The 24,679-nt window shown below is 32.7% G+C and overlaps 1 protein-coding gene and 1 long non-coding RNA gene across 6 annotated transcripts in view; one reads left to right on the forward strand and one right to left on the reverse strand.

Annotated features, from left to right (window-relative positions):
- LOC106730720 overlaps positions 1-24,679 on the forward strand; it is a 391,898-nt gene that overhangs the window by 7,282 nt on the left and 359,937 nt on the right. For all 4 annotated transcript variants that reach the window (XR_004326333.1, XR_004326334.1, XR_004326335.1 and 1 more), the window contains exon 2: positions 9,072-9,175. This is a non-coding gene — a long non-coding RNA (uncharacterized LOC106730720). The remainder of the gene's footprint in view (positions 1-9,071; positions 9,176-24,679) is intronic.
- PNPT1 (polyribonucleotide nucleotidyltransferase 1) overlaps positions 1-24,679 on the reverse strand; it is a 42,278-nt gene that overhangs the window by 1,825 nt on the left and 15,774 nt on the right. For both annotated transcript variants that reach the window (XM_006174463.2, XM_032497582.1), the window contains exons 14-29: positions 20,630-20,700; positions 18,891-18,927; positions 16,705-16,771; positions 16,531-16,620; positions 15,452-15,505; positions 11,166-11,272; positions 10,646-10,717; positions 10,488-10,551; positions 10,004-10,087; positions 9,609-9,692; positions 8,594-8,700; positions 8,451-8,506; positions 7,323-7,401; positions 5,420-5,467; positions 4,022-4,176; positions 1,444-1,632 (exon numbers count right to left, since the gene is read on the reverse strand). In XM_006174463.2, coding sequence (XP_006174525.2) covers positions 1,479-1,632; positions 4,022-4,176; positions 5,420-5,467; positions 7,323-7,401; positions 8,451-8,506; positions 8,594-8,700; positions 9,609-9,692; positions 10,004-10,087; positions 10,488-10,551; positions 10,646-10,717; positions 11,166-11,272; positions 15,452-15,505; positions 16,531-16,620; positions 16,705-16,771; positions 18,891-18,927; positions 20,630-20,700 — 1,329 coding nt within the window. In that variant the 3' untranslated portion in view covers positions 1,444-1,478. The remainder of the gene's footprint in view (positions 1-1,443; positions 1,633-4,021; positions 4,177-5,419; positions 5,468-7,322; positions 7,402-8,450; positions 8,507-8,593; positions 8,701-9,608; positions 9,693-10,003; positions 10,088-10,487; positions 10,552-10,645; positions 10,718-11,165; positions 11,273-15,451; positions 15,506-16,530; positions 16,621-16,704; positions 16,772-18,890; positions 18,928-20,629; positions 20,701-24,679) is intronic.

A 24,679-nucleotide genomic window follows, 5' to 3' on the forward strand; every position in this document is an offset into this window, starting at 1 on the left:
TTAAGGACATTTCCTAATATTCAAAATTCACATTGGAAATGCACATTGAAGTCTATAAATTGCCTCTTTTGCATCTTGTTATCATATGATTTTTCTCTATTAATTCATTATAGAGATTATATGCCTACCCATCTTTGCATTCCCACAGATCTACTTGGTCCTGATAGCTATTTCCAAAATTTTATTAAGATAATTTGTCTGCTTTCATAAATGATAATGGTAATATTTTTACGCTTTTTAAAAAATATCACCTCTTCTAATCTATGAGTCCTTGGCAATTGCATTAAAATGTATAGCCATAAAACTATATCAAAACTATAGCCAAATAAACAGTTTTGGTTTCCATGAAATGTTGGGTATTCTTCAGTGTTTACCAACACATGCAGAATAAAGTTCAGAGTCCTAAGCCTAATATTCTAAACCCCTCTACAGTCTGACCTCTATTTACTGTCTTCTTTATCTACTGATAAAACTGTTTCCACTCCATCAGCAGACTTTCCCTTTATAATCATCCTTTAAAGTGCAGCTCAAATATCACCTCTCCATATTGAAATCCTTTTCAAAGTCCATGTCTTAGCAACTGCCACTTTTTCTTCCAGGTAGAATTAACCTATTCTTTCCCCATTTTTTATGACTTTTTAAAACCTCAACTAGAGTGCTCATGAGCCTGCCTTTCATAAATTGGTTAACTCTATATATTAGACTATGTGTATGTATCGGTAGTAAACAAACTATCTGATAGCTTAGTACTGTGCTCATAATAGGGAGTTTTAATTACCTTTAAATTAATTTTGTAAGTTTCAGAGTATTTTGAAACTGTTACAGTGATTTGAGATATGCCTGAGATGGTAAAACTGGGATTGTTTTAAAAATATTATCTCTGCATAAGTTACTTATGTCCCAACTGCTTTCTAGGATATTCAGATGAATATCCAGCCGATATGTTGGTTGGTGACTTCACACTTATATTTAGTCTGACACCTTTCTCTTGAATAACTGCTTTGACCCTCTAGGTTTACTATTCATGTCACAGATCCTACTGTCTTCACAACCTTCAGGCTGAAATCCTCGGCTATACCTCCTTCTTTCTGTTCCCTTCACATTCTACCTACATCCCATTCTGAGTAATATAAGTCCATCCATTTCCTTTTTATATTTGTTGTTCTGCAGTATCTTGGTATCGGCTCAGCCTACTCTTTTTGAACATTCTCCCTTCTCAGGAGTGGGCACCTGAGAATTCTCTTGACTAGTTGCTTGTACTTAGGGTTACCAGATTGAGCAAACAAAAATATAGCACACCTAGTTAACTTAGGGTTACCAGATTGAGCAAACAAAAATATAGCACACCTAGTTAAATTTGAATTCAAATAAACAAAGAAAAATTTTAATATAAGTATATCCCAAATATTGCATGGGCCATACTTACACTGAACATTCATTTACCTGAAATTCCAATTTCAGTTGGCATTCTGTTAATTTTATCTGGCAATCCTACTCAGGTTTGACACCTTTCTCAAGCTGAGCCTATCATTTTCTCCTCCAGGAGAATCTGAACTCGGAGACAAGTAACTTCCTGTGGAATCGCCATCTTTGCCCCATGCTCTGAAAATCCATTTGCATAGAAGAATAAAGCTGTTATGTGGAACGAAGCACAAATTAGAGGCCGTAAGACTCCACAGGCAGTAAGAACTACCATAGTTCCTGATAACTTGACAGTCCTGGTTCCAGTCCACCACAGGGAGTGTGACTTGGCTTCCATGAAATAAATTCATGGCCCTATGGTAAATTTCCTTCTTTGCTTTAGCTTAACTTAGGTTGGTTTCTGTCCCTTGATACCAAGACACACTCTTTTTTCCATTTTTGCTCCTACTATCTTAGTTTCTTGAGCCTGGAATTTTGTAGAAGTCTTTTAAACTTTTATAGCATCTCAGTGTCTTCCTTCCTGCAAGTAACCAAGCATATTCTTGCCTGATTAAATGCTCTGAAAATACCACTTTGCATTGGCTATCTCCCCTTGTCTTATATTCTTTAAAATTTGCTTTCTAATTCTGGTGAAGAACGGGCATAAGATTAAGGAGTAAAAGACTATGTGAAATTGGTTTATAAAATGGAAAGGCTGCTGTATATTCTAAACATACAATACCAATAAAGTTGTTAGTCTCTTTATCTGGAATTCTCTTTCCCAAATAGCTGCACATCTTCCTCCACTTCATCAGGTCTCTGCTCAAATGTTATCTAATCAGAGATGTCACACATTATATTGCCTAGCACATAGTAAGTGTTGAATAAATGAATGCTATGCTTGGCTGAACTGAACTAATAAGATACTGATAATCATACTACTATCTTAGATCCAGAAATTCAAGATATTCTAGAAGAGAAGAAAAAAATGATCATATAAAAACTGTAATTTATTGGCAGGAGGTGTCAATAACAAAGAAACATGAAGGAAAAAGCCTTATAAGTATCTATATTGCACTAACTACCAAAGATGGACAGTCAATTTGAATTGAGTCATTATAAATGAGAGATTTTAGCATATAATTGCCCCCATAGAAAAACCTTATTGGAAAGCAGGGAAAACTACCAAGATTTGAATGAAGACTAAAACAAGAAAAGTTCAGACATAAAGTGTAGGTTCTTGGTTTAGTGAAAATGGGATCCTTTTGGTGGTTTGTGATTACTAACTTATATTGTCACTTAGTGGCACTACTGGTCTCTAGAGTTTAAGAACTAGCTTTATTTTTCTGTATTATTAACAGTGGGGAGTCTCTTTGAAAATGAAAATAGAAGACTCAAGAAAAACAAATTATAATTTTGAAATTCTCTCGTGGATTATATCTTAGACAAGTCAAACTGAAAAATTTTTTTGTCATTATAAAATAGAACAATAAAAAATACAAAGCATATAGTTTAAATTTTCATTTTCTTTCCTTTTCAGTTGCTCTTCAGTATTTCAGAAAGTATATCAACATTGCCTATCGTGCTGTTTTACACACTATAGATATATATAATCAGCATTTATTGACTTAAATACGCACATTTAAAAAATCTTTGGCTAGCTAAATTTTTAGTATTTTATGAATAGTTAGCCCTGAGTCGTGAATTTAGAAATATTTCAACAGATTTATAAAAGGACTGAATATTCTAAATTATGACTTCCGTGAACCATTTCATTTTTTTGTGGAATTATAACATGATACACTAAATAATGGGAATGAACATCATCTTACAGCTACTATTTATAATTATATCAACAGCCTCTATACATGGCTGTTTCAAACATTTATTTATTAACTGAAAATCATTAATTCCTCCATCTCTATTACCAAGAACATCCATACATTAGCAACATATACACAAAAAAGTGACGTAGTTCTATTTGATGAGTAAATTATTTTTCTATATTTTCTAAATTGAAAAACATATTACCTCATTCTAGTTAGGAATCTGATTTATAATATTTACTCCACAATGTTAATGGTTTTGTGACCAATTTGAAAGACGGTATATCATTAAAATCAGACCAAAGAGCTCTCTCAGCTCCTTATTATATATCTGGTAACTACTAAAGAAGTTGTCACTGGTTTTGATTATGACAAGTTCTAGTTTGTCAAACAGTGTGGGCAAGTAAAGCTGTTGTGCAAAGAGGAGAGCCATAAGATGACTAACTAAACCGCCACTACATATAGAAAGAAGAAAAATAAGATAAGTAGGAAGAGATCCATTACAGTAGCAAATGTGATCTATTTCTAAATTTTTCAGATGCTTCAAAATTATAGGAATTGGTAATCTTTTCTAAGATGTATAAATAGTTTACTTTTAATAAATATTAATTTATAATGTAAATAAGAGAATATAGGTAACTCGAAATTAAAAAATAGAACACATAAAGTGAGAAATTTTAATACAAATCATCAGAATATATTTATATTACGTATAAATCTCACATTAGGAGATACTACTGAAATTTTGCTCTACAGACTATCACTCTAGTATTCTTAAAAAAAAAAAAAATCACCGGGAAGAATTAGATGATGACTGTGAAACAGGTTCTCCCATTACGATACTGCTTCTTTCATTTAAAGTTTTGACAACAGTTGTAGCTGGAGACTGGAGCACTTTACGAGAAAGCCTCATTCTTCCATCAGCTGGATCACGTCCAAAGTATTTCACCTGTGTTAAAGAAACAAATATACTTAAAAAGTTATAACACATTGATTGATATCCAAATTAAAAGATATTTAATTTTACGTGGTCCAAATAAGGCAATGATTAATGTTTTTACTTGTTCACTAAAAGCATAGCTCAGTGCTAAGTGGAGGTATATGCTAATAAATATAATTTGGTTAAGTAGTAATTATAAAAAAAGAAGAGTCAAGGGCATTTAGTTGCCCAATTATAGTCTTCTGTTAGACTCAATCTGTGCCTTCTTATTCTGTCCAGGCCAGGTCCCTATGTTGCAAGAACAGTGAAAGCCATAGTGAATGATTCTAGATAAAAGCTTCCTGAGCCTAACTGTGCTACGAACTATATAGGATTACGCTTAGGTCACTCTGACAACCACTCAAAGGACTATCTATCACACTGGAGGTTATTTGGTTTCAACTTAGACACTGAAAGTCAGGGGAAAATGTGGTAATTTTAAAGTCCCTTCTGATGTAAAATAACAATCTTATACAGAGAGATTATGTCTTAGTTCTCATCTTTCCCTAGAGGCTACTTGAACAATGGGACTACAGATTGGGAATAAACTAGAAATCTTAGTTACTCAGATCATAGGTATAACAGGAACAGAATGTGGTGCAGCCAAAAATAAAAAAGTATGTGTATACACACACACACACACACACACACACACACACACACACACACACACTAGCAACCACTTCTTTCATCTACTCATCTAATCATAAAGCACTATTAAAAAGGTCGATTTTGTTATCAGACTTCTAGAACTGAACAACATGGCTTTCATCAAACTCAAAAATTTTTAGCCTCCCAGCAGTATAGAAGCAATTAAAGTCTCAACTCCTCAAATATGACAATCAAAGGCCTTCAACAAAATTACCTTATCAAGTTTCTCGCGTCCTGTCTCCAGATCACTGACTCTGCATAGCCATCACTGACCTACTCATGTATTTTTAAAAGCTCTAAAGTGGAATATTGTCCTAACTAAACTATAAGCTCCTTGAGGGAAAGAAATGTATCTAAATCCTTAATGAGTCTGTTTCAAGCAACTCTAAAGTTAAAATAGAAGCACAATGAGTCTGTTTCAAGCAACTCTAAAGTTAAAATAGAAGCACAGCATTTAATCACAGATGTTAATTTGATTCTTTCAGCTTATTTGTTGAAACAAATAATGGAAAATTCCAAGTATAAAGTACAACTTTAAGGCCAAAAGATTGAATACAAGTACCTGAATTTCTTGGCCAACTTCTAATCCTAAAGCAGTGGGATGTTTAATCTGAAAGAGAACATGTTAATCTATTCATTGTCATGACTAATTATCTATTATCCATCGGTAGTACACATTTTTTTTCCAAGTGGAAAACAGCTTTACTGGTTTTTCTGATTACAAAGTCTGCTAATTACAAAGATTTAAAATAATATGGAAGTATGCATATGATCATCCAAAACCCCTGTGCTCATAAGATAACTAATGGTAACACTTCAATGAGTATCCCTTCAAATGTTTCACTGTGTGGACTGCATTTGTAAAAAAGGACCTTATTGAGTTTGTTTCATAATGTGATTTTTTTATACAGTATGTTGAGATCTTTTCATATCAATAAACAAAGCCTTACAGTTGAATATTCAAACTCTATTATTTGTTTAACAAATCCCCTAAAGATGGCTGTTTAATTTGTTTTAAATTCCAGTGTTACAAACATTAATAATCAGTGAATCTAGGTGAAAGGTATATGGATGTACAGTGTGTTATTTTTTTCAACTTTTAGGCTTAAGATTTTTCAAAATAAAAAGTTGAAGAAAAATAAATTGCAGTGTTGCAACGATTACATATTCACATATTCTATTCTCTCAGAACAAAGTCCACAATGGTAGAATTTCAACATCCAGAGGTTCTCATACATTTACCAAAATCTCTCCAAAAAGTTTGCCCCAGTTTATTTCTATCAACAGTGTATAAGAATGTCCATTTTTTTCTCTATACTTTTATGCACACTGGGGATTTTCAACTACCTGAGAAGTTGAAAAATGGTAACTTGGTTTTATTTGCATTTTAGAAAATTACTGAGTAACTTGGTTGGCTTTAAAAAAAAAAAAACAATTTATCTATGAATTCTTTGCTCATTTTCCTATTGATATTCATCTTTCTTACTGAACTATGTAAGTGTTTTGTATATGAACCCTCTTGTCATATGTTATAAGCATTTTTCCTGTAAGTTGCTTCTTGTCTTTCAAATTTACTTTAATTTTGCCACAATTTTAAAAAATTATGAGGTCAAATTTTATCACTATGTATATTTCTGGCTTTAATATCATGCTGAGAAAGATTTCTTCAGTCCCAAGATTATTAAAACATCCATATTTTCTTTTAGTGTCTTCCCTGTACCCCCACCCCTCCCCATACCAAGATTTTCTTTTTCTTCCCCTCACTGCCTTAAAATTTATTTTTTTTTCCATTTTGCTCTGTGATCTAGATGGGATTTTGGTATAAAAAGAGAAGAGATCCTGCTTTATGATAACCAGCTGTTCCAATATAATTTATTGAATAATCTTTGTTTCCCCACTGACTAAAAATGCAACTTTTAGTATGTATTATATTCTCACGTATTTTATTTCTGGTGTCTATTCTCTGTTGTCTATTTCTGGGCCAGTAATTCATTGTTTTATCCTCTATAGCTTTACAACATATTTTGATATATGATAAAACAGACATTCCTAATTTTTCTCTGCCCCCCATAGTTTTCTTGAATGGTTTCATATTCTTAGTCTTCCAATTGTATAAACTACAACAAAGATTAAAAACATCCTAAGAATTATATTTCCATGATTGGTTGGTCAGGAAAATTGGGAAAATAGGGCTATCACTAGATATTTTTAGTAATTGCTGTGTGTTAACTCTGGATGCTATTATACCTCAAAACACTCAATGTTTCTATGCCATGTTGGAAGGAGAAACACAAATATTTGTGGTAAATAATGTAAAACCTTTTGTCAGCAGTATTTCTGTCTTTCTTTTTTGTATTTAGGCCAGTAGTAGGCAAAGTGTAAAGTCCTCATCAACCTAGGTAATTTCATTGTGGTTATTTTAAGGCAGTTTTAAAAATAATCAAGTCTGCCTTTCTTGTTTTTACCTTTCGTTGATCAAGCTGTGTGTTGTGAAGCAGTACAGCAGTCATATTTGGATATAGTTTAACCATAACTCCACTGTCTCTAAGAAAAGGAAATAAGCCTGGTTAGAACAGTAAGTAGCTGTATGCCTACTGATAATTAAACCGTGATTATGTTTTCGTAAGACAACGAAGTAAAAAAAGAAATTAAAAAACCCCCCCGGTACCTGTTTTTGTAACTATAAAAAGTATGATTATCTAAAAAGGATACTTATTTTTTTAATTGAAAATGCACCTTACATTTAAATACTTGTGAATCAAAGGACAGAGAAAATATAAAGGAAAAACAGCAGTGAAAAGCTTTTGGAACATATATTCCTCTTTTATATTTCTCTTCATAGTATTTTCCAAAAATTTTTGAAATGACATTAAATATTTTAAGATAGTATAGAATTATCATCAACCTATTAAGTAGTGATTTAAGGAAAGGGGTTAGATAAAATGGGACAACTTTCTTCATTAAAAAAATTCTCTTCCTTTTCTCCTCTAATCTACTAATGTAAGCCATCCCATTTCTTATTTTTCACCTACAGTGTTGAACAAATGATCCCACTGCCTTTTATTGTTCATTTTAAATAGCTTTGAACATTCATGCTACATCTGATAATTTCTTTTTTTCCTAAAAAGGGGATTTTATGATTCTGAAAATTCCATCTTTTTAGCTGGTAAAAAATGATCTGCAGTTGAAACTGGCATTTTAAAAAATGCACTACTCAGGCATTAAGTAGTACTATCTTTAAAACAAATCAACAAGAAACTATCAAAAATAAAAAAAGAAAGGAAAAAAGAAATATTGCTAAATCCATTTTGGGCGTGTTTATTGTTTACTGGGAAGATTAAAATGGTGGGAAATTTGGTTAAAAAATAATTCAGTTAGAAGAATATTAATATAATTGTAATCACAGAACCATGTTAATGAAAATCTATCAGCTGGTAAAGAATAAATTATATCTTAAAAATAATGATTATATGGCAATTGGCATATAACCTAAACACTTTACAACTTCAAAGTAAATAATGTAAACATGAAGTTAACATGAGCTTGTAATATAAGTATTTTAAAAACCAGCAAAGCATTTTACTTAATATTACCTGATTTCAGTTATTGTGGCGGTATACACTGCTCCGAATTCTAATTGCTGCTCTTGCTGTAAGTGTAAAATATGCTGTAAGAATCATAAAGAAAACAGCAACAAAAAGTAGAAAAAGGTAACTAGTATAAGATCTCTACTTACATCATCTTTGCAGATTTCAGTAATGAAGTCTCTTGCTTCATGCATAGCACTGGGTGTTGGAGCAAATACAGAAAATGTTTCTTCGTCCACCTGACTAATAGTGACTCCTTTTAAAAAAAATAGTTTTATATAGTAAAGTTTACTTGTTCATTACAGTGGAGACTTGCCTTAACAGTAGATGTGAGAAGGGGAGGACCTGGAAGTAGCTGGGCAGGGTTGTGCTATGTTTAATCACTCCTTTAGGAATGAAGGGATTCATTCATCAGCAAATACACATTATACATTTGCTATGTATCTAATGTTGTGCTAAGCCCTGTGGATACAACAGTGAACCAGTGTCCCTGCTTTCTTGGAGTGCACATTCTGGTAGGAGAAAGCATGTTAAGTTCTAATTTTAGAGAGTTTGGTTTTGTGCTCTTAATTATGAGAAGAAACTATACTAGAACCCTTTCCTCACCCTTTCTTCTTTCCTCTTTAGAATGGTGAACAGATGGACCAGGGGTGAAATCATGTCAGTTTCTCAGTCTTAAGAACTAGCTAAGGTGACTCTGCTTCTCACTCTTCCTCAGAACCTCAAAGCTGGTAAGTACTAGGTAACCCAAAGATTGCTTCCAGAAAAAAACAAAGTATACTACTTCTGCACATGCTCTTTAAATAAAAGAGTAAAGAAGAATAAATGAAAAACAGCAGAAGTCATAGTAAGAGAAAATTAAAGCAAAACTCCTCTACAGTGAAAAACTAAACATTTTCCTAAATGTTTGATTTTAAACTGTTGAAGAAAAACCGATGAATTCTAAGTCATCCTTCTTGAATATAGTTAAGGATGATTGTTTGCTGATTTATTAAGAGGCATACACAGAAAACTTACAGTAAAGACATTGAATGTTACATCCTTTTCTCTTGATTTATCTCTTATGTCTCAAACATATTTTCGGAGAAACACAATAGAGATGAAATTGCAAACTTACATGGCCTACCAGTAAATAAAAAACCCCAGACTACATACAACTCTTACCTGTTTCAGCTTGAAGTTTTTTTAAATGATATCCACCTGGTCCAACAAATTTTGCTCGTTTTGATAATGGAACCTGAACAGTTTCTAAAATGTAGTACAGACAAAAATATAAATAATTCAGGCATATATATATGAACCTAAAACATGTCCTTGTCACACAAGACTTTTTTTTGGACTGACACAAGTAAAAATATTTCAGTATGAAATAGAAAAACAGTTTTCTCTTTGACTAAAATTACTGAAAGTTTCAATGTCTAAAATATCCTGCCATATGTAAAGTATTTTAACTATAAAAGTATTTAAAAAATTTTTGTTTTAAAAAATTTTTAGTTAGTAATGTACTTTCATATAATAATGTTTACCTTATCATGAAATCAGTAATTTTAATGTATTACCTACAACAGGTCCATTTTCTTTTCTAGATGCTCGAGGTTTTGAAATAGCTTTGTTCATAATCTGTAATATCTCCTTCTTTGCCACTAGAAGAGATAAAAACATAATAAAAAAAATATAACTATATAAAATAAATGTGATAGATATAGCAGTATTCTTAGTTTTATGGAGTAAAATCCAAATTCTTTAGGTTAATAATCAAAGCTCTTCACATCCCATTTATCTTAACAATTCTATTTATATTCCCTTCTCCTTAAATCCTATCTTGAGGACTCGATTTGTAAAAATTGAATTTTCTCTGGTCTCCCACTTTGCTGATTAGTCATATACCCAATAACCTAATACTTCATGATACAGGTTATTACATTAAATTTCATTTTCTAAAGGCAGTATTTTATAACAAGCCTATAATAAGCCTAATGGGAATTATAGTTCCCATTAACAAACAATGATGAAAGGAGATTTAGGCACGCTGGCTTGACTTACCTGAGGCTTGCTGAATGGCCTCCATTACAATTTTTACTGGTATTCCAGGTAATTTAATATCAGCCTAATATGGAAAAGTCAAAAAATGGTTATACTGATTCATGATTCACTATTACTCAAATATTAAACAAAATGAAACAAAATGGGTTTTAAAATACCTGTAATGCAGTTATTCCCTTACTAGTGCCGGCTATTTTGAAATCCATATCACCATGGTAATCTTCAATTCCCTTAAGGAATTTAAAAAATTATGATATAGTTTTATCCAAAAATGAAATTCACCAATAGTCATTGTAAAGGAATTTTTAAAAATAGCTTTAGAAGTAAACTCTGTCCTCTAGGAATATACACACAAAAAGACTTGTACATTAACTACCAATTCCAATTTGTGACTTTTTAAGTTAGATATTTCATCAGAAAATGACTTTATTTTTAGATCATGTTTCCCCCCATAAATACATAAGGATTAATTTACAATCATCCTAAAGCCATTATGGATACTTACACTGAATTATATTTTAAATTCACATCCCATAAAATCCAAGGCAAATATGCAGAAGAGGAAAGTAAGAGCAAGGACTTCTATTTCTTAAGCGCTAGCATTCTTCTAAGCACAATATGCTTGTAAAGTATGTATAATCTTCACCATTAAATATTTGAAAATGTGAATATACTTGCCAGAATATCTGTCAGCAAACGATAATCTTCTATTTCACCCTTGTCAGCATTGTTTTTGGTAACCAATCCTATTGCCACACCTGCGACAGCAGATGAAATTGGAACCCCTATAATTGAGAAAAAGAATTTGTGTGTAATGTGTACATCAGCCTAACCACATACTATTTATCATTCTGTTGATTATTTTAAGGTAAGTGGATAGTGTTCTAAGTTGACAACCAAAACTAAGTTGGAGGAAAGGTCTCCATAAATCATCTGACTACCTCATTTCTTCTTAAAAATTTAATAAAAGCCCCTTAATACAATTCTAAAAGGCAACCCACTGTCTTCAGCAAAAACCTGTCTAATAATAGCAAACTTAACTCTTAAAGCAGTCCATTTCTTTGCCTTTTGTTTTTGGTGCCTTCTTTTTCTTTTTTTGGAAAAGTAACCATGTATTTGGTAAATCTTTCCAGCCTGAGACCCTGAGTCAACCTCCCCATGACAGCCACCATTAGGTTTTTTGTGTGTCCTTCTAGAAAATTATACCCAGGGAGTATAAATATAAATGTAACCTTTTATTTTCTTTATCTTATTCTTTTGAATGGTTGCAGAGTACTCACTGTAGGTGTTTATTAGCTATAAAATAGAAATAGGATTTCTGAGTCAAAGGATGTGTGGATTTACATTTGTTAGTGTCAAACTGCCTTGCAGAGTGTAGCATTTTATACCTTTACCAGCAGTATATCAGGGTGCCTACTATTCTACATTCTTGTTAATTTTTGTCAGATCTTTTGACCTGTGTTCATCTGAAGGGTAAAAATGGCAGTTTATTGTTTTTCATTTGATTTCTGTTTTTATGAGTGAGGTTGAACATTTTTTTCATGTTTTCAAACCATTTATATTTCTTTTTCTGTCTATAATACTCAATCATTTTACTACATGGTCGTCAGTCTTTTTTCTTATTTATTTGTAAGAGGTCTTTCAATATGGACAGTAGATCTTTGTTAAATATAAACAGACTATTATAGTAAATGATTATAAATACAAAATATAAAATATTATTTTCTAGTCTGTTGACTTTGTTTATTGTGATTTTTTTCTGTGTAGAATTTTATATGCAATCATGGTTCCTAGATTTTTCTTAGAAAGGATCTTCCTGTCCAAGAATTTGATAAAATTTTCCTTATTTAATTTTTTTTTAAAGTTTAAGTTTTGATCACTTGGAACTTACTTGGTATGGAGTGTGGTAGGGACCTCATTTCATATTCTCTCAGCAATCTCACTTATGCCCATGGTTTTAACTATCACATATAATGTTGATGACTTTCAAAATTTATCCCTCCTGCCTAGTTCTCTTTGCTAAATGCGATCTGTATAGCCAATCTGCCTATTGGACATCTCCAGCTAAATGTCCCTAAAGCACTATATATGTATGTGTGTGTGTGTATTCAAAATTTAATCACCCTAGCAAATCCCGTTTCTCCTGCATTCCCTGGCTTGGTTGAAAGTGACTAAGACACTCATGCCAAAATCAACGCTTCTTTCCTCACTTCCTATATTCCCAAGTCCCAAAGATTTGACAGTTATCTTCTATAAATTTTTTTAGAAAATCACCCTTCCCTCTAAATACTGAAACATCTATTGCCACTCTTTTAGTCCAAGTCTACATTATTTCTTAGCCTGGCAACAGTCTCCATGTCTGGTTTTTCAGACTTTAGTCCTCCACCCTAAGCTCCTAGGGCTTCATCCCCCTGGGCTATCATGTAAGCTAGGAAAAACTACCCGCAAAATTAAAAAAAAAAAAAAAAAAAAAGCAGATTCACATCATACCACTCTTCTCCATAAACCCTTCACGTTCTCCATTACCTGCTTTCAGGAATTTTTTATGTATGTTCTGCAGTCAAAAATAGTTTGGGAAATAGTACATACCCTATACTTAGAGATTCAATATTTGTATTAGCATATTTAAGTTTACTTAACCCTTATTAAATAAACTTGCTTAAATACTTTAGAACAGAAATAATTTTTTTTCATGTATACAATAATCAATATCCTTTGGAACTCTGCTTCATAGAATACTGAGTTGGGAAATATTAGCTTTAAGTTCAAACTCATTAGTATAATAATGACTTTTAAAATCTGGCCCCAGTTTATTACATCATCGCTTCTTTCAAATATATTCTAGAAACACACTATACTGTTTCATAACTTTGCATATGCTGTTCCTTTCACATGAAATACAGGCCTTGCTGCTAATATACCTGGTCAACAAACACTCAACCTTTAAAACTGGATGAAATATAGCTGTCTCTATGAAGCCAATTGTATTCAACCTAGTTCTTCTTCTATGTTGTACATATTTGTGCCTTGTACATATTTGTATTATATTTTTGATATATTAGTATCTTTGTTTGTTTTTGTCCCTGTAAGCTTTTTAAAAACTGGGTACCAGTTGTATCCCTGGGACACAGGACGGTGTCTGACACAGGGCATGGCAAACACTCGCGTATTTAAATTGAATACAATTTGTTGGCTCTTCCCATAGGATTTGACATTTACTCTTATCAAATTTTTTTCTATTTAATTCCATTTTTTTTAATCCTGTTAACATTTTTTTAGAGATCAAAACTGTCACTTAGCATACCAGTCACACACTCCTTTTTATCAGTATCCTTTTTATTGGTCAGCCAATGGTCTTAGTCAATTCAATAACAAAAAAACACCTAAAGGGACAGGGTTTAGGATAGAGCATCTTCAAGTATTCCACTTGAGATCCCTCCCTAACCTACGGATCAGATTAGCCTTGGCTCCTCACCCTTCAACCAGTTGTGAATGGTGCACTTATCATCCAGTCTCAATTTCTACATCATTTACACAAGGTGATAAACTGCCAAGCCTATGATACACTGTACATGGAGCACCCTCCCTCCCTACTTCAAACCTAGTAATATTTTCAAAAACAAAGTGAGTTTATGATGGCATGACTTATTTTAAGTGAGTCCCTTCTGGTTTCTCCTCTTCACACCCCTATTCCTTTCTAAAATACTTATATACTATTCTTTTACTATTTAAGAATCTTGCCAAGAATCACTGTCAAGTTCACTGGGTTATATACTTCACAGAGAATACATTTCTTATCTTTCAAAAGTAAGAACTTTTTGTGTTTTGGTATACTAATCTCGTGATTTGTCCAATACTGCCAACATGGTTCAGTTATCTCATTCTGAAGTTCTCATCATTATTTAGGATGGGTTTTTGTCTCGGTCTAAAGATATGAATTCATTTTAAGCAGTTAAAGACTTTTATTTTATCTTTCAGTTTACCTCTTTCAGGATTTGTTCTGTGTTTTCCAATATGAGATTAGAAGAGTGATGAATCCAAGCTCCATGAGAACAGGGACTTCGTTTTGCTCAACACTATATCCCAAGAGCTTAGATCAGTGCTTGGCACAGAGGTGGCATACAGTAAAGATTTGTTGAATGAATGCATGTAGGTGAAAATAGAAATGGTATTTTACCAGCTACCTTAAATATCAGATTATATTTTCTTTCTACTGAACACAACTAGAAAAGTGCTTTTAACTGCCTTTAGCTTTTTTTGCTTTGGCTTAAGTTTTAATCGTTCTAGATAATTTAAATTTAATACATTTAAATCATTCTTTTATTTCACCCTTGGTTATCTTCTGTCTTTGTTTTTCTGTACTGTAAATATGTGAACTTGTGGGGAACTCCTTGTGTGGCCTCTTGAGTGTCTTTAGGTTCCCTTTTCTCTTTCTTCTTGAATAGCATCACTGGTGACTGGCAGATACTGTTTTCAGTCTCTTAACATGCTGCCTCTTTCCCTTTTAGTGTTTCAGACCCACAGTTCTGCAGTTTTCCTTCCTAAAGTTCTATGTACCCGTCTATGAGTGGCATTGTCCTTCCCATTGCTTGTATAAATTGACTGGAAGATTATACAGTTACCTTCCTTTATGAATCCTAATACTTCTGCTTGTTATCCAAACTTCTTTAGTGAATGGAATCAATTGCAGAATTCTCTACCTTCTAGAAAGGCGAAAGCTTATTGAGTCACCAAGTAAATAATTTCAGTGTATTGCTTTTAGCCAAGAATAAGAATTCCTGCAGATATCGGTATAGTAGAAGCTGTCTGTGCTTTGTAACTAGCTTGCTTCTGGCCTGATTCAGTAATCTGTAATCTGACTTCTCCAAGTCTTATTAAAATCCAATTTTAAAGAAAATTTTTATTTTATACTAATCAAGTATATATAAATAAGCTTTGGTAGTTTTGAGACATAATTCTTTTACCTGCATCCATTAATGCTAAACTTCCGCCACATGCAGATGCCATAGAAGATGATCCTAAGAAAGAAAAATACTTGCTTTAATACTGATTTTTTTAAATGTAGAAAATTGTTACTATTGGTTATTTTCTTACAAATACTCATTTCTAATGTAAATAGTCAATATTCTTTCCTTCTTTCTTTTTAAAAGCACTTAAGGTAAGTTTTCCTAAACCACAAACTACAGAGGTGCACAGTCCAACATGATAGCCATTAGCAACATGTGGCCATGAAATTTAAATTATCTGAAGAAATTCAGTCCCTCAATTGGACATTACAGAGAACTTACATCATCACAGAAAAAGTTCTATTGGACAGCAGAGCTAGAGATTCTAAGAAACCTCCTAGAAGAACCAGCATGCCTCTTTTGTTGCTTAATCAGAAGGCAGTTAAAGATACAGGGAGCTAGCTCTCTCACTGGGCCATAAGCCATAGCCTAGTCACACCCAGTAGAGGACAGAAAGTCTCTAGTTTAAAGTCTGAACTTTGGTGTGTTTTGTTTTTTGTTGTTTAATTTCTATGACCATCTGATCCATGTCTGCTACGTTTGAGAACCATGTGACCTTTCTCCCTTGTACCATTCTTGCCTTGACCTGCAGACTGATTTTTAATTTAAATTTGACTTTTTTTTAGTCCAGCATCTCTTTGTGATATCTACTTCTATCTGAAATACATGATAATACATGATAGGTGTCCCCTGATTAATGGATCACTGTATTTTTTTTCCTCTTCCTCTCCCCAAGCTGGCTTTGCTGTATGGTTTGTTTGTAAAAATAAAGAAACAGATACCCTAAACTGGATCTATTGTAAAAGATACATAAAGAGAAATATTCATTTTATTTTGCTTTCAAAATACCTCATTAGCTAAGAGACTCAGACAAATACATGATTAAAAACATTTTTCTCTTTCAGTGGGTTTGGGCACTGCAGTAATAAATACAATGTAACATTATTTATGAAAAGCTAAGACTATAACAGGGAGCTGAAAAGTATAATAGGGAGTCTGTTCTTTCTGACTAGGAAAAATGTATTTCAAAACCATACCATTTGACTCTAGTACTTCAGATGTGACTCTTATGGTGAAAGGAAAATCTTTAGGAATAACGGGATACAAAGCTTTCTCAGCAAGAGCACCTAAATCAGAATACAAAATATATAAGCAAAAGAATGTGCAAAGTCTCTGTAAGAATACACATAAGTTTACAGATTTGTACTTACCATGACCAAGTTCCCTTCTGTTTACACCAGTGACTTTGCCAATTTCATTAGTTGCATAAGGAGGAAACTTAAAAAAAAACAAAAACAACCACATATGTAAAAAACCGACATGGAAAGACATATCCCATATGTAGTACCAAAATAATAAAATAAGTTACAGAACAATACAATCTCATTTTTATTAAAAAAAAAAGTACACTCATATATACACAGAAAATGTCTGGACACCTAAAACATATACCAGATTGCTAAAAAAAGCTGTTTCTAGTGTGTATGTGACCTGGGTTGTAAAATGGATGGTTATGGGGATTTACACCATAAATTTCTGTGATGTTTATATATTATATTTTTATAATACAGAAAATATACACATTTATAAAGAAATTGTGGGGGAGGATATAGCTCGAGTGGTAGAGTGCATATGCATAAGGTCCTGGGTTCAATCCCCAGTATCTCCTCCAAAAATAAATAAATAAATGAACCTAATTACCCCCCCCAAAAAAAAAGAAATGCACATTGAGGAAACAGATCTTTTCCAATAAGGATTTTACTTTACCCAGAGGTTGCAAGCTGTTTTATTTGACCAATATGTTATCTTAAAAGAGTGTCAGTTGCAGTAAATCAAAAAATTGGGAAATTTCCGATTAAAACCTGGAATTCCAGTATCTTTAACAAAAATATTTTTAAAAAGGAAGATAGAACATGAATCTGATCAAGCCCCTTGTTTTAGCTGTCATTTAACAGGAGACAGACAGACCCAGTGACGTGCTGAACTGCATCATGAGTGTGCAAACAGCAGTACCCAGACTGTGGGGAACACTGCAGGTCAGGTTCTAGGGCTTCAACCGATAAACTGTAAAGAAAAGAATGTAATGGAGGGGAAATGGACAAGACTACACTATAGTATATAGGGATGTGCAACAGAAATGCAAGGAAGTGACTACTATAAAACTTAACTAGAGTAGTCACTTTTAGGGGAAGCAGGGTATTGAGACTGGGAAAGAAAGCATGGAGGGGCTTCTGGGGTAACTGGCAACATTCTATTCTCTGAGTTGGGTGGTAGTTAGAAGGGTGAATGCCTTATAAAATTCACTAAGTCACCTTTGTTTTATATGGTTTTCAGGATCTGTATTTTACTTTATGATTAAAAGATTTTTTAAAATGGGATAATACAGCAATAACAGCCCATTTCCTTCTTCTGCCCCCTCCCTCATATCTTTTCCCAGTAAAAAGGGCACGTGCTGCATTTTTTGCATGTGCCTTTTTTAAAGACTGCTGTGTGCTCTTCAGCTCTTGACAAAGGATCTGTGCCTTATCAATTACAGTTCCTTTCTGGCTTCTGTAGCATCTTGATATATTTATTTATATTTATAGTATTATATTTTATATATATAGCATTATATATATTATATAGTAAAATATTCTATATTTTTATTTATATATTATATTATTTATAGAACAGGATATTTATAACAGACTCAAAACCTGTCAAAATCTCCATGTTTATGGATGTTCTCTAATATATTTTCTACATTAAATGTTCTCTATTAATTATAGCAAAATCAACAAAATTGAGATGTGGGAGTTTTGGGCAGCCAACAACGGTCACTCAGAAAACTTGCTACTTTACAATAGCCTCCCAGTGTGTATGCTTCAAATACTAAAATTAAAGTTCTATATGGTGGTGGTGTGTCTGGTCCCTTAGGGTCAGTTGTGAATAAACACAATCACAAGCTCAATTATATATAATATTTCATATAAAGTAATTTAATATTAAATACTTCAGTTCTTTTACTATTAATCAAGTGAAAATAAAAATATGAACATTTAAAGGAACTAAAAGGGAGATGGTGATTGTTAGTTAAGGCATTTGAAAGGCCCCAATTTGTCTGACACACATGTGAATGGGTAAAATTCTTTCTTGACTAAAACAATATTCTCTACTATACTTTAACTTTTACATATGACTCAGAATAGGAAGTTGTATCTCTCTAAATCCCTTCTATACGAATTTAAAATAACAGTGCCCGAATCCACATTAACAGATATTGATAAGACTAGCATAGTAAAATGTTAATGGTAGAACCTAGGTAGTGGATATCCAGGTATCCACTGTAAGATTCTTTCAACTTTGCTATATGCTGGACATTTTTCATAATAAACTACTGGGGAAAAATTCACCTTACCTCATAATGCAGCATGAAATTTTTATCTTTTATCCCACTACAAACAAAAAGCATAATATTAAAAAGGCATCATCCAGATACAGATATATTCAGTAAACAACTAAAAAAGCTGTAATGGAATTTTAAAAACAACTAGGTATTAAAGAGAGTTGGTCTGAAACTGAATGCTAGAAGAATTAAAAGGATGAATGTCAGAGACAGTATTTTTTTCTGGGGTTTATGAGTGAATTCTACACAGATTTAAGAAAATAATTTTGCTTCACATACAAGCATTTAAATATCCAGATTTTAATACTAAGACAGTAAACATTTTTAAGCATTAATAACTGGTGAGAGAATCCTAAATGTTATAAACACATTAGTTAAATCTCAGAGTTATGATCTTTCTCCTAGTCAAACATGTGAAATGAAGATCAGTAACTGAAATGATATAGCTGAGAGCATTGAGGAGATCTGACAGGGAAAGATTTTCTCAGGGTTTGAAACCAGATTTATCTTTAACAAGGAAAAGAAAAGCACATACAGATTCTTCCCACAAATAGTATCCCCTTTGTGTGGGATTACAAAAGACACCTCTGTGTACAGGATTTAGAAATTCCTGGGCTAGGGATGAATCTGTACAACCATAAGTTACAGCCTTGGGAAAAGAATTCTGACAACCAGACACCAGAAGACAAAAGGAATCACAGATGTGGGGGGCTAGAGAGCAGGCTAGGTAGGGATCATTGGTCTAGTACTTGGCACTTTAAAAGATGAAGAAACCAAAAGCCATCATGATTGAGTGATGTGTACCCCCTCATTTACAGAGGTTATAGACCTAGGACTAGAACAGAGAGGTAACCTTGCCAAGTCCAGGAACTTTCTTAAGAAGCTGTGTTGCCTCCTAGAAGAAAGGAGTCAAAATGAGGAAGAGTAGGGCAACCAAGTTTTGGCCTAGATGGGAATTTAAAATGCAAAGTATAAGAGAAGAGCCCCTCCGCCACAGAATTATGATTATGATGAATATTAAACTCTTATTTATATAGCTGTATTGTTATTTTTTATTAGGTACATGAAAAGCAACTAGTGATGCTATCCTGAAGATACTGGGGATTATCCTCATCAGTTGGGAAATAGAAGGAGGGAGAAGAGGGAGGCAGTCTTCTGAGACCCTTAATAAAGGAAAGGGAAGAAGCCCTGTAAGGCACTGAGGAAGATCTATGGCTGTGAGTCCCAGTAATGCAGTAATGCTGGTGGGGACTGAAGTGTAGATTCTCATCATCAAAAATTATCAACCTGATTTTGCTGCTGACTCTTTAGGAAAAGAGGAGGATAACCAAGTATTTTTTAACACAAATTGAAATATGCCTTGAGATTAGATAAAGTTTTTTTCATTTAGCAACCTCCAGATTCTTTTTAGGCACTGGGACTCTTGCTTATTTATTTGTTCTGTTTTTTATAATAATAGAAAAACCTATCCACTCAAGATTACCAAGGAAATCTGTCCAGGAGAATGGTTCTAGAGACAGAGAAGAAACTAAATGTATCCACTAAAAAAGAATTAAAAGCTTTACCAAAATCTGTTCTAACAAATGAGTTAAGAGACAATACAGCACACTAAAAAAAAAAACCCTTTGAGATCACTATTACATAAATAGAAAAATGAAGTACAGAGATACAGGTTTTAAAAAGTAATAGTGAATAATAATATACCATGTGACTTATATACTGTAATATCATAACCAAAAAACATAACTTACTTTATAGCTGTTATAATTCGGTCTGACTTAATGCTGGATTCTAATGAATCAAATGTAACAGTACAAAGCACCTAAAAAAGAAGAAAAAAAATTCCTCAGGCTTTAATTTACTAACAACAGAGGTGAAAACTAGAAACATTTGAAAAACCCACTTAGCTCTTAAGGAAATGAGATAAGTATATTCTATCCAAAGCTTGCAAAGGTACTTAATTAACACAGTAAACATTTATTCATTCTATAAATATTAGAAATTATATATTTATACATTATAAATATTATGTGTAAATCTCAATAATCCAAAGGTCCAGTATCACACAGACTACATATATAAAGCACTGTACTAGGAGTGATGGGGGAGGACAGGAAGAGGAATATTTCAAAAACCTGACCATAAACGAATCCTCAATAAAAGTTCAGCCAAATAATACTGCCTGCTTAAAAAAAAAAAAAAGTCAATCAAAGAAGACTGGAGGGACATAATTCAGAGACTACAATGTAACACTCACAACATCCCAGATACAACCTACCAAAAAAGAAAAAAAAAAAAAAAGGAAATAGGGCCTATTCTCAAGAGAAAAGACAATGAATAGAGACTGACCCTGAGCTGATTCAGATGTTGGATTAAGAGTCAAGGATTTTTCAAGAGCTATTATAATTATACTGAATGACATAAAAAAGAACCAATAGACATAATAGAACTGAAAAATAAATCATAATGGAAAGGAGATGGCAAAAGTCAGTGAACATGAAGATGGATTAGTACAAATTGCCCAATCTAAAGAACAGAGGGCAAGGGGAACAATATTGAAAAGACTAACAAGCACTCGCAATCCCAGAATGAGAGAAAAAAGGATGAAAAAACATTTGAAGAAATCACAGCTGCAAGTTTTCAAGTTTGATGAAAGATAAAAATTTACAGGTTTAAGCTCAAGAAATCCTTAGTAGGATGAATAAGAAAACCATGCTTTTCATAGTCATACTGCTGAAAACCAAAGACAATCTTGAAAGGACCCAGAAGAAAGTAAGTAACATACATGGAACAATGATTTGAATGAGCCCTGACTTTTCAGAAAAAAAGGAAAACGAAAAACAGTAGAACATTTCTTAAAGTGGCAAAGGGAAAAAAGCATCCACTCAGAATCTGTATCCTGGTAAAAAGATTCTTGGTAAAAAAAAAAGGCAAAATAAAAGCATTTTCAGAAAAATGAAAAATAAGAATTTGTTGTCAGAAGACCCACAGGACAATACTAAAGAAGTCTTATCAGAGTGAAGGGCAATAATATTAATTGGAAACTTGGATCTTCAGGAAGAAATAAAAAGCATCAGAAATAGTAAATATCTGGGTTAATATAAAAGACTATCTTTTTCCTCTTTAAAGTTGTAATGTTGCCTTGTGAGTTTTTAAAACGTAGGTGTAACTCATAAGACAACTACAGCATAAAGGAGGGGCAAATGGATCTAAATGGTTGCAAATATCACTAATTTTTTGTGAAGTGGAAAAAATTAACAATAAAAACACTGAAAAGTTATGGATGTATTCTCTATAGTAACCAGTGAAAAATAACAGAGGTATAGTGAAAAAGCAAATAGACAATTTTAAATAGCTAAGACATGGAAGCAACCTAAATGTACACTGACAGATGAATGGATAAAGAGGTGTGTATGTATATGTATATACACGTATACACACACACACACACACACACACACACACACAATGGAATACTACTCAGACATAAAGAATGAAGTAATGCCATTTGCAGCAACATGGATAGACCTAGAGATTATCACACTAAATGAAATCAGAGAAAGACAATTATCACATAACACTCATATGTGGAATCTAAAAAAGTGAGACAAATGAACTTATTTACTAAACAGAAACAGACTCACACACAGAAAACAAACATGGTTATCAAAGAAGAGGAGGAGGGATAAATCAGGAGTTTAGAATTAGCAGATACAAACTACTATATATATATAATAGATAAATAACAAGGTCCTACTGTATAGCACAAGGAACTATATCCAATATCCTTTAATGACCTATAGTGAAAAAGAGTATGTGTGTATACATATACACACACATATACACATAACTGAATCATTATGCTGTACACCAGAGACTAACACAACATTGAAGTAAATCAATCAAACTTCAATTTAAAAAAAGCAAATGGACAAATTAAAATGGAGTTCTAAAAAGAATACTCAATTAATCCAAAAAGAAGGTAGAAACTAAGAACAGAAAAAAAGAGGAGCTAAACAAAAACAAATAATACAATTACATACTAAATTCAATCAATCATTAAACATTAAAGGACTAAATAAATGCTACAGTTGAAATGTAGAGATTGTCAGGATGGCTAACAAAAATATGCAAATAAAATATGCAAATAAAAATACCTTAATCATTTTTAAAACTTATTAAAAGGCATAAAAGAAAGCCTGAATCAAAGGTGACAGACCATATTTATTGTAAAGACTGTGATTTAAGTTGTAAAAATATCATTTCTCACTCATTCCATAAATTCAGTCCAATACAAATCTAAATCCTAGAAAGATTTTTTTTTAGAACTTGATATAATACTAAAACTTAAAGGAACAAATGTACCAGAATAGCTAAGACAATTTTGTGGGGAGTGGAGGAAGAATAAAAAGGGAAGATTTGCCTTTCAGATATTAAAACTATAATAATTAAAAACAGTTTGACACCAGCCCAGGTAACTCATAGAACAATGGAAGAGAATATAGTTCAAAAATGTTTTTATAAACTTTGAATATGATAAGGTAAGATTACAGATCAATGAGAAAAAAATAAATTTTTAGTAAACAGCATTGCAAAACTGGCTTACTCTGGAGCTTTCCACCTTACACCATGTATAGGGATAAACTCCAGGACAGATTAATGGTCTAACTTTAATAGCTAAAACTAGAAAGTTAATAAGAAAAGCAGGTGCATAATTTTGTGACTTCGGGGTAAGGTAGGAGTTCTTAAATAAGACCAGAACTAAAGATTTCAGGTTCACTGTAGACATATACAGGCATACCTCATTTTATTGCACTTCACTATTGTGTTTAACTTTAGCTTTCTCAGATATTGTGTTTTTTACAAATTGAAGGTTTGTGGCAACCCTGCATCAAACATGTCTATCAGTGTCACACTATGGTAATTCTCAAAATTTTCAAAACCTCCACTAGCAAAAAGGTTATGACTTGCTGAAGGCTCAGATGATGGTTAGTACTTTTTAGCAGTAAGTATTTTTTAAGTTAAGGTATGTACTTTCTTTTTTTAGACATATCATATACTTAATAGACTACAGTATAATGTAAAATAAGCTTTATATGCACTGGGAAACAAAAAAATTTGTGTGACTTGCTTTATTGTGATATTTGCTTTATTGTGGTGGTTTGCAACTGAACTTGCAGAATCTCCAAGGTATGCCTGTAGTGGGTTACCACAAGCAAAATTAAAAGGCATACGGTAAACAGGGAGATGATACAAATAAACTCTGGTTACTGAAAAGGACTAATATTTAAAACACATAAGAACTCACTGAGAAATAGCATGAAAAAGACAGTAAACCATATTAAAAAAAAAAAAGAAGAAAAAACCGGCCAAAGGATCTAAGCAGATAATTCACAAAAGAGCAAACCTGAACTAGGGCTACCACTATTCTCAAGTCTAGGGACGCTATCTTTGTGAAAAGAGTGCCCTAGAGGTGTGCAGCCCCCCACGGTATGGTTTATACAATTATGTTGATTGGCTGTCATATAAAGAGATGTTCACCCTCACTCATAATCAAGGAAACACAAACGAAAGCAATGACATACCACTTGGTACCCATTAGATGGGCAAAATTAGTAATTAATATAATTAAAATTAAGCATAATACCATACACAAAACAATGCATACACATATATCTTAAATATAAGAGAACAAGTGTCTATGTAAAGGAAAAGAATAGCACTGAGATTCAGGCTAAATGGAGAAAACGAATGAGGACCTTGAATAGAACAACAGTGACAGTATGTCATAAACTGAGGAG

The sequence above is a fragment of the Camelus ferus genome, chromosome 15, assembly GCF_009834535.1.
Source record: "Camelus ferus isolate YT-003-E chromosome 15, BCGSAC_Cfer_1.0, whole genome shotgun sequence".
Lineage (NCBI taxonomy): Eukaryota > Metazoa > Chordata > Mammalia > Artiodactyla > Camelidae > Camelus > Camelus ferus.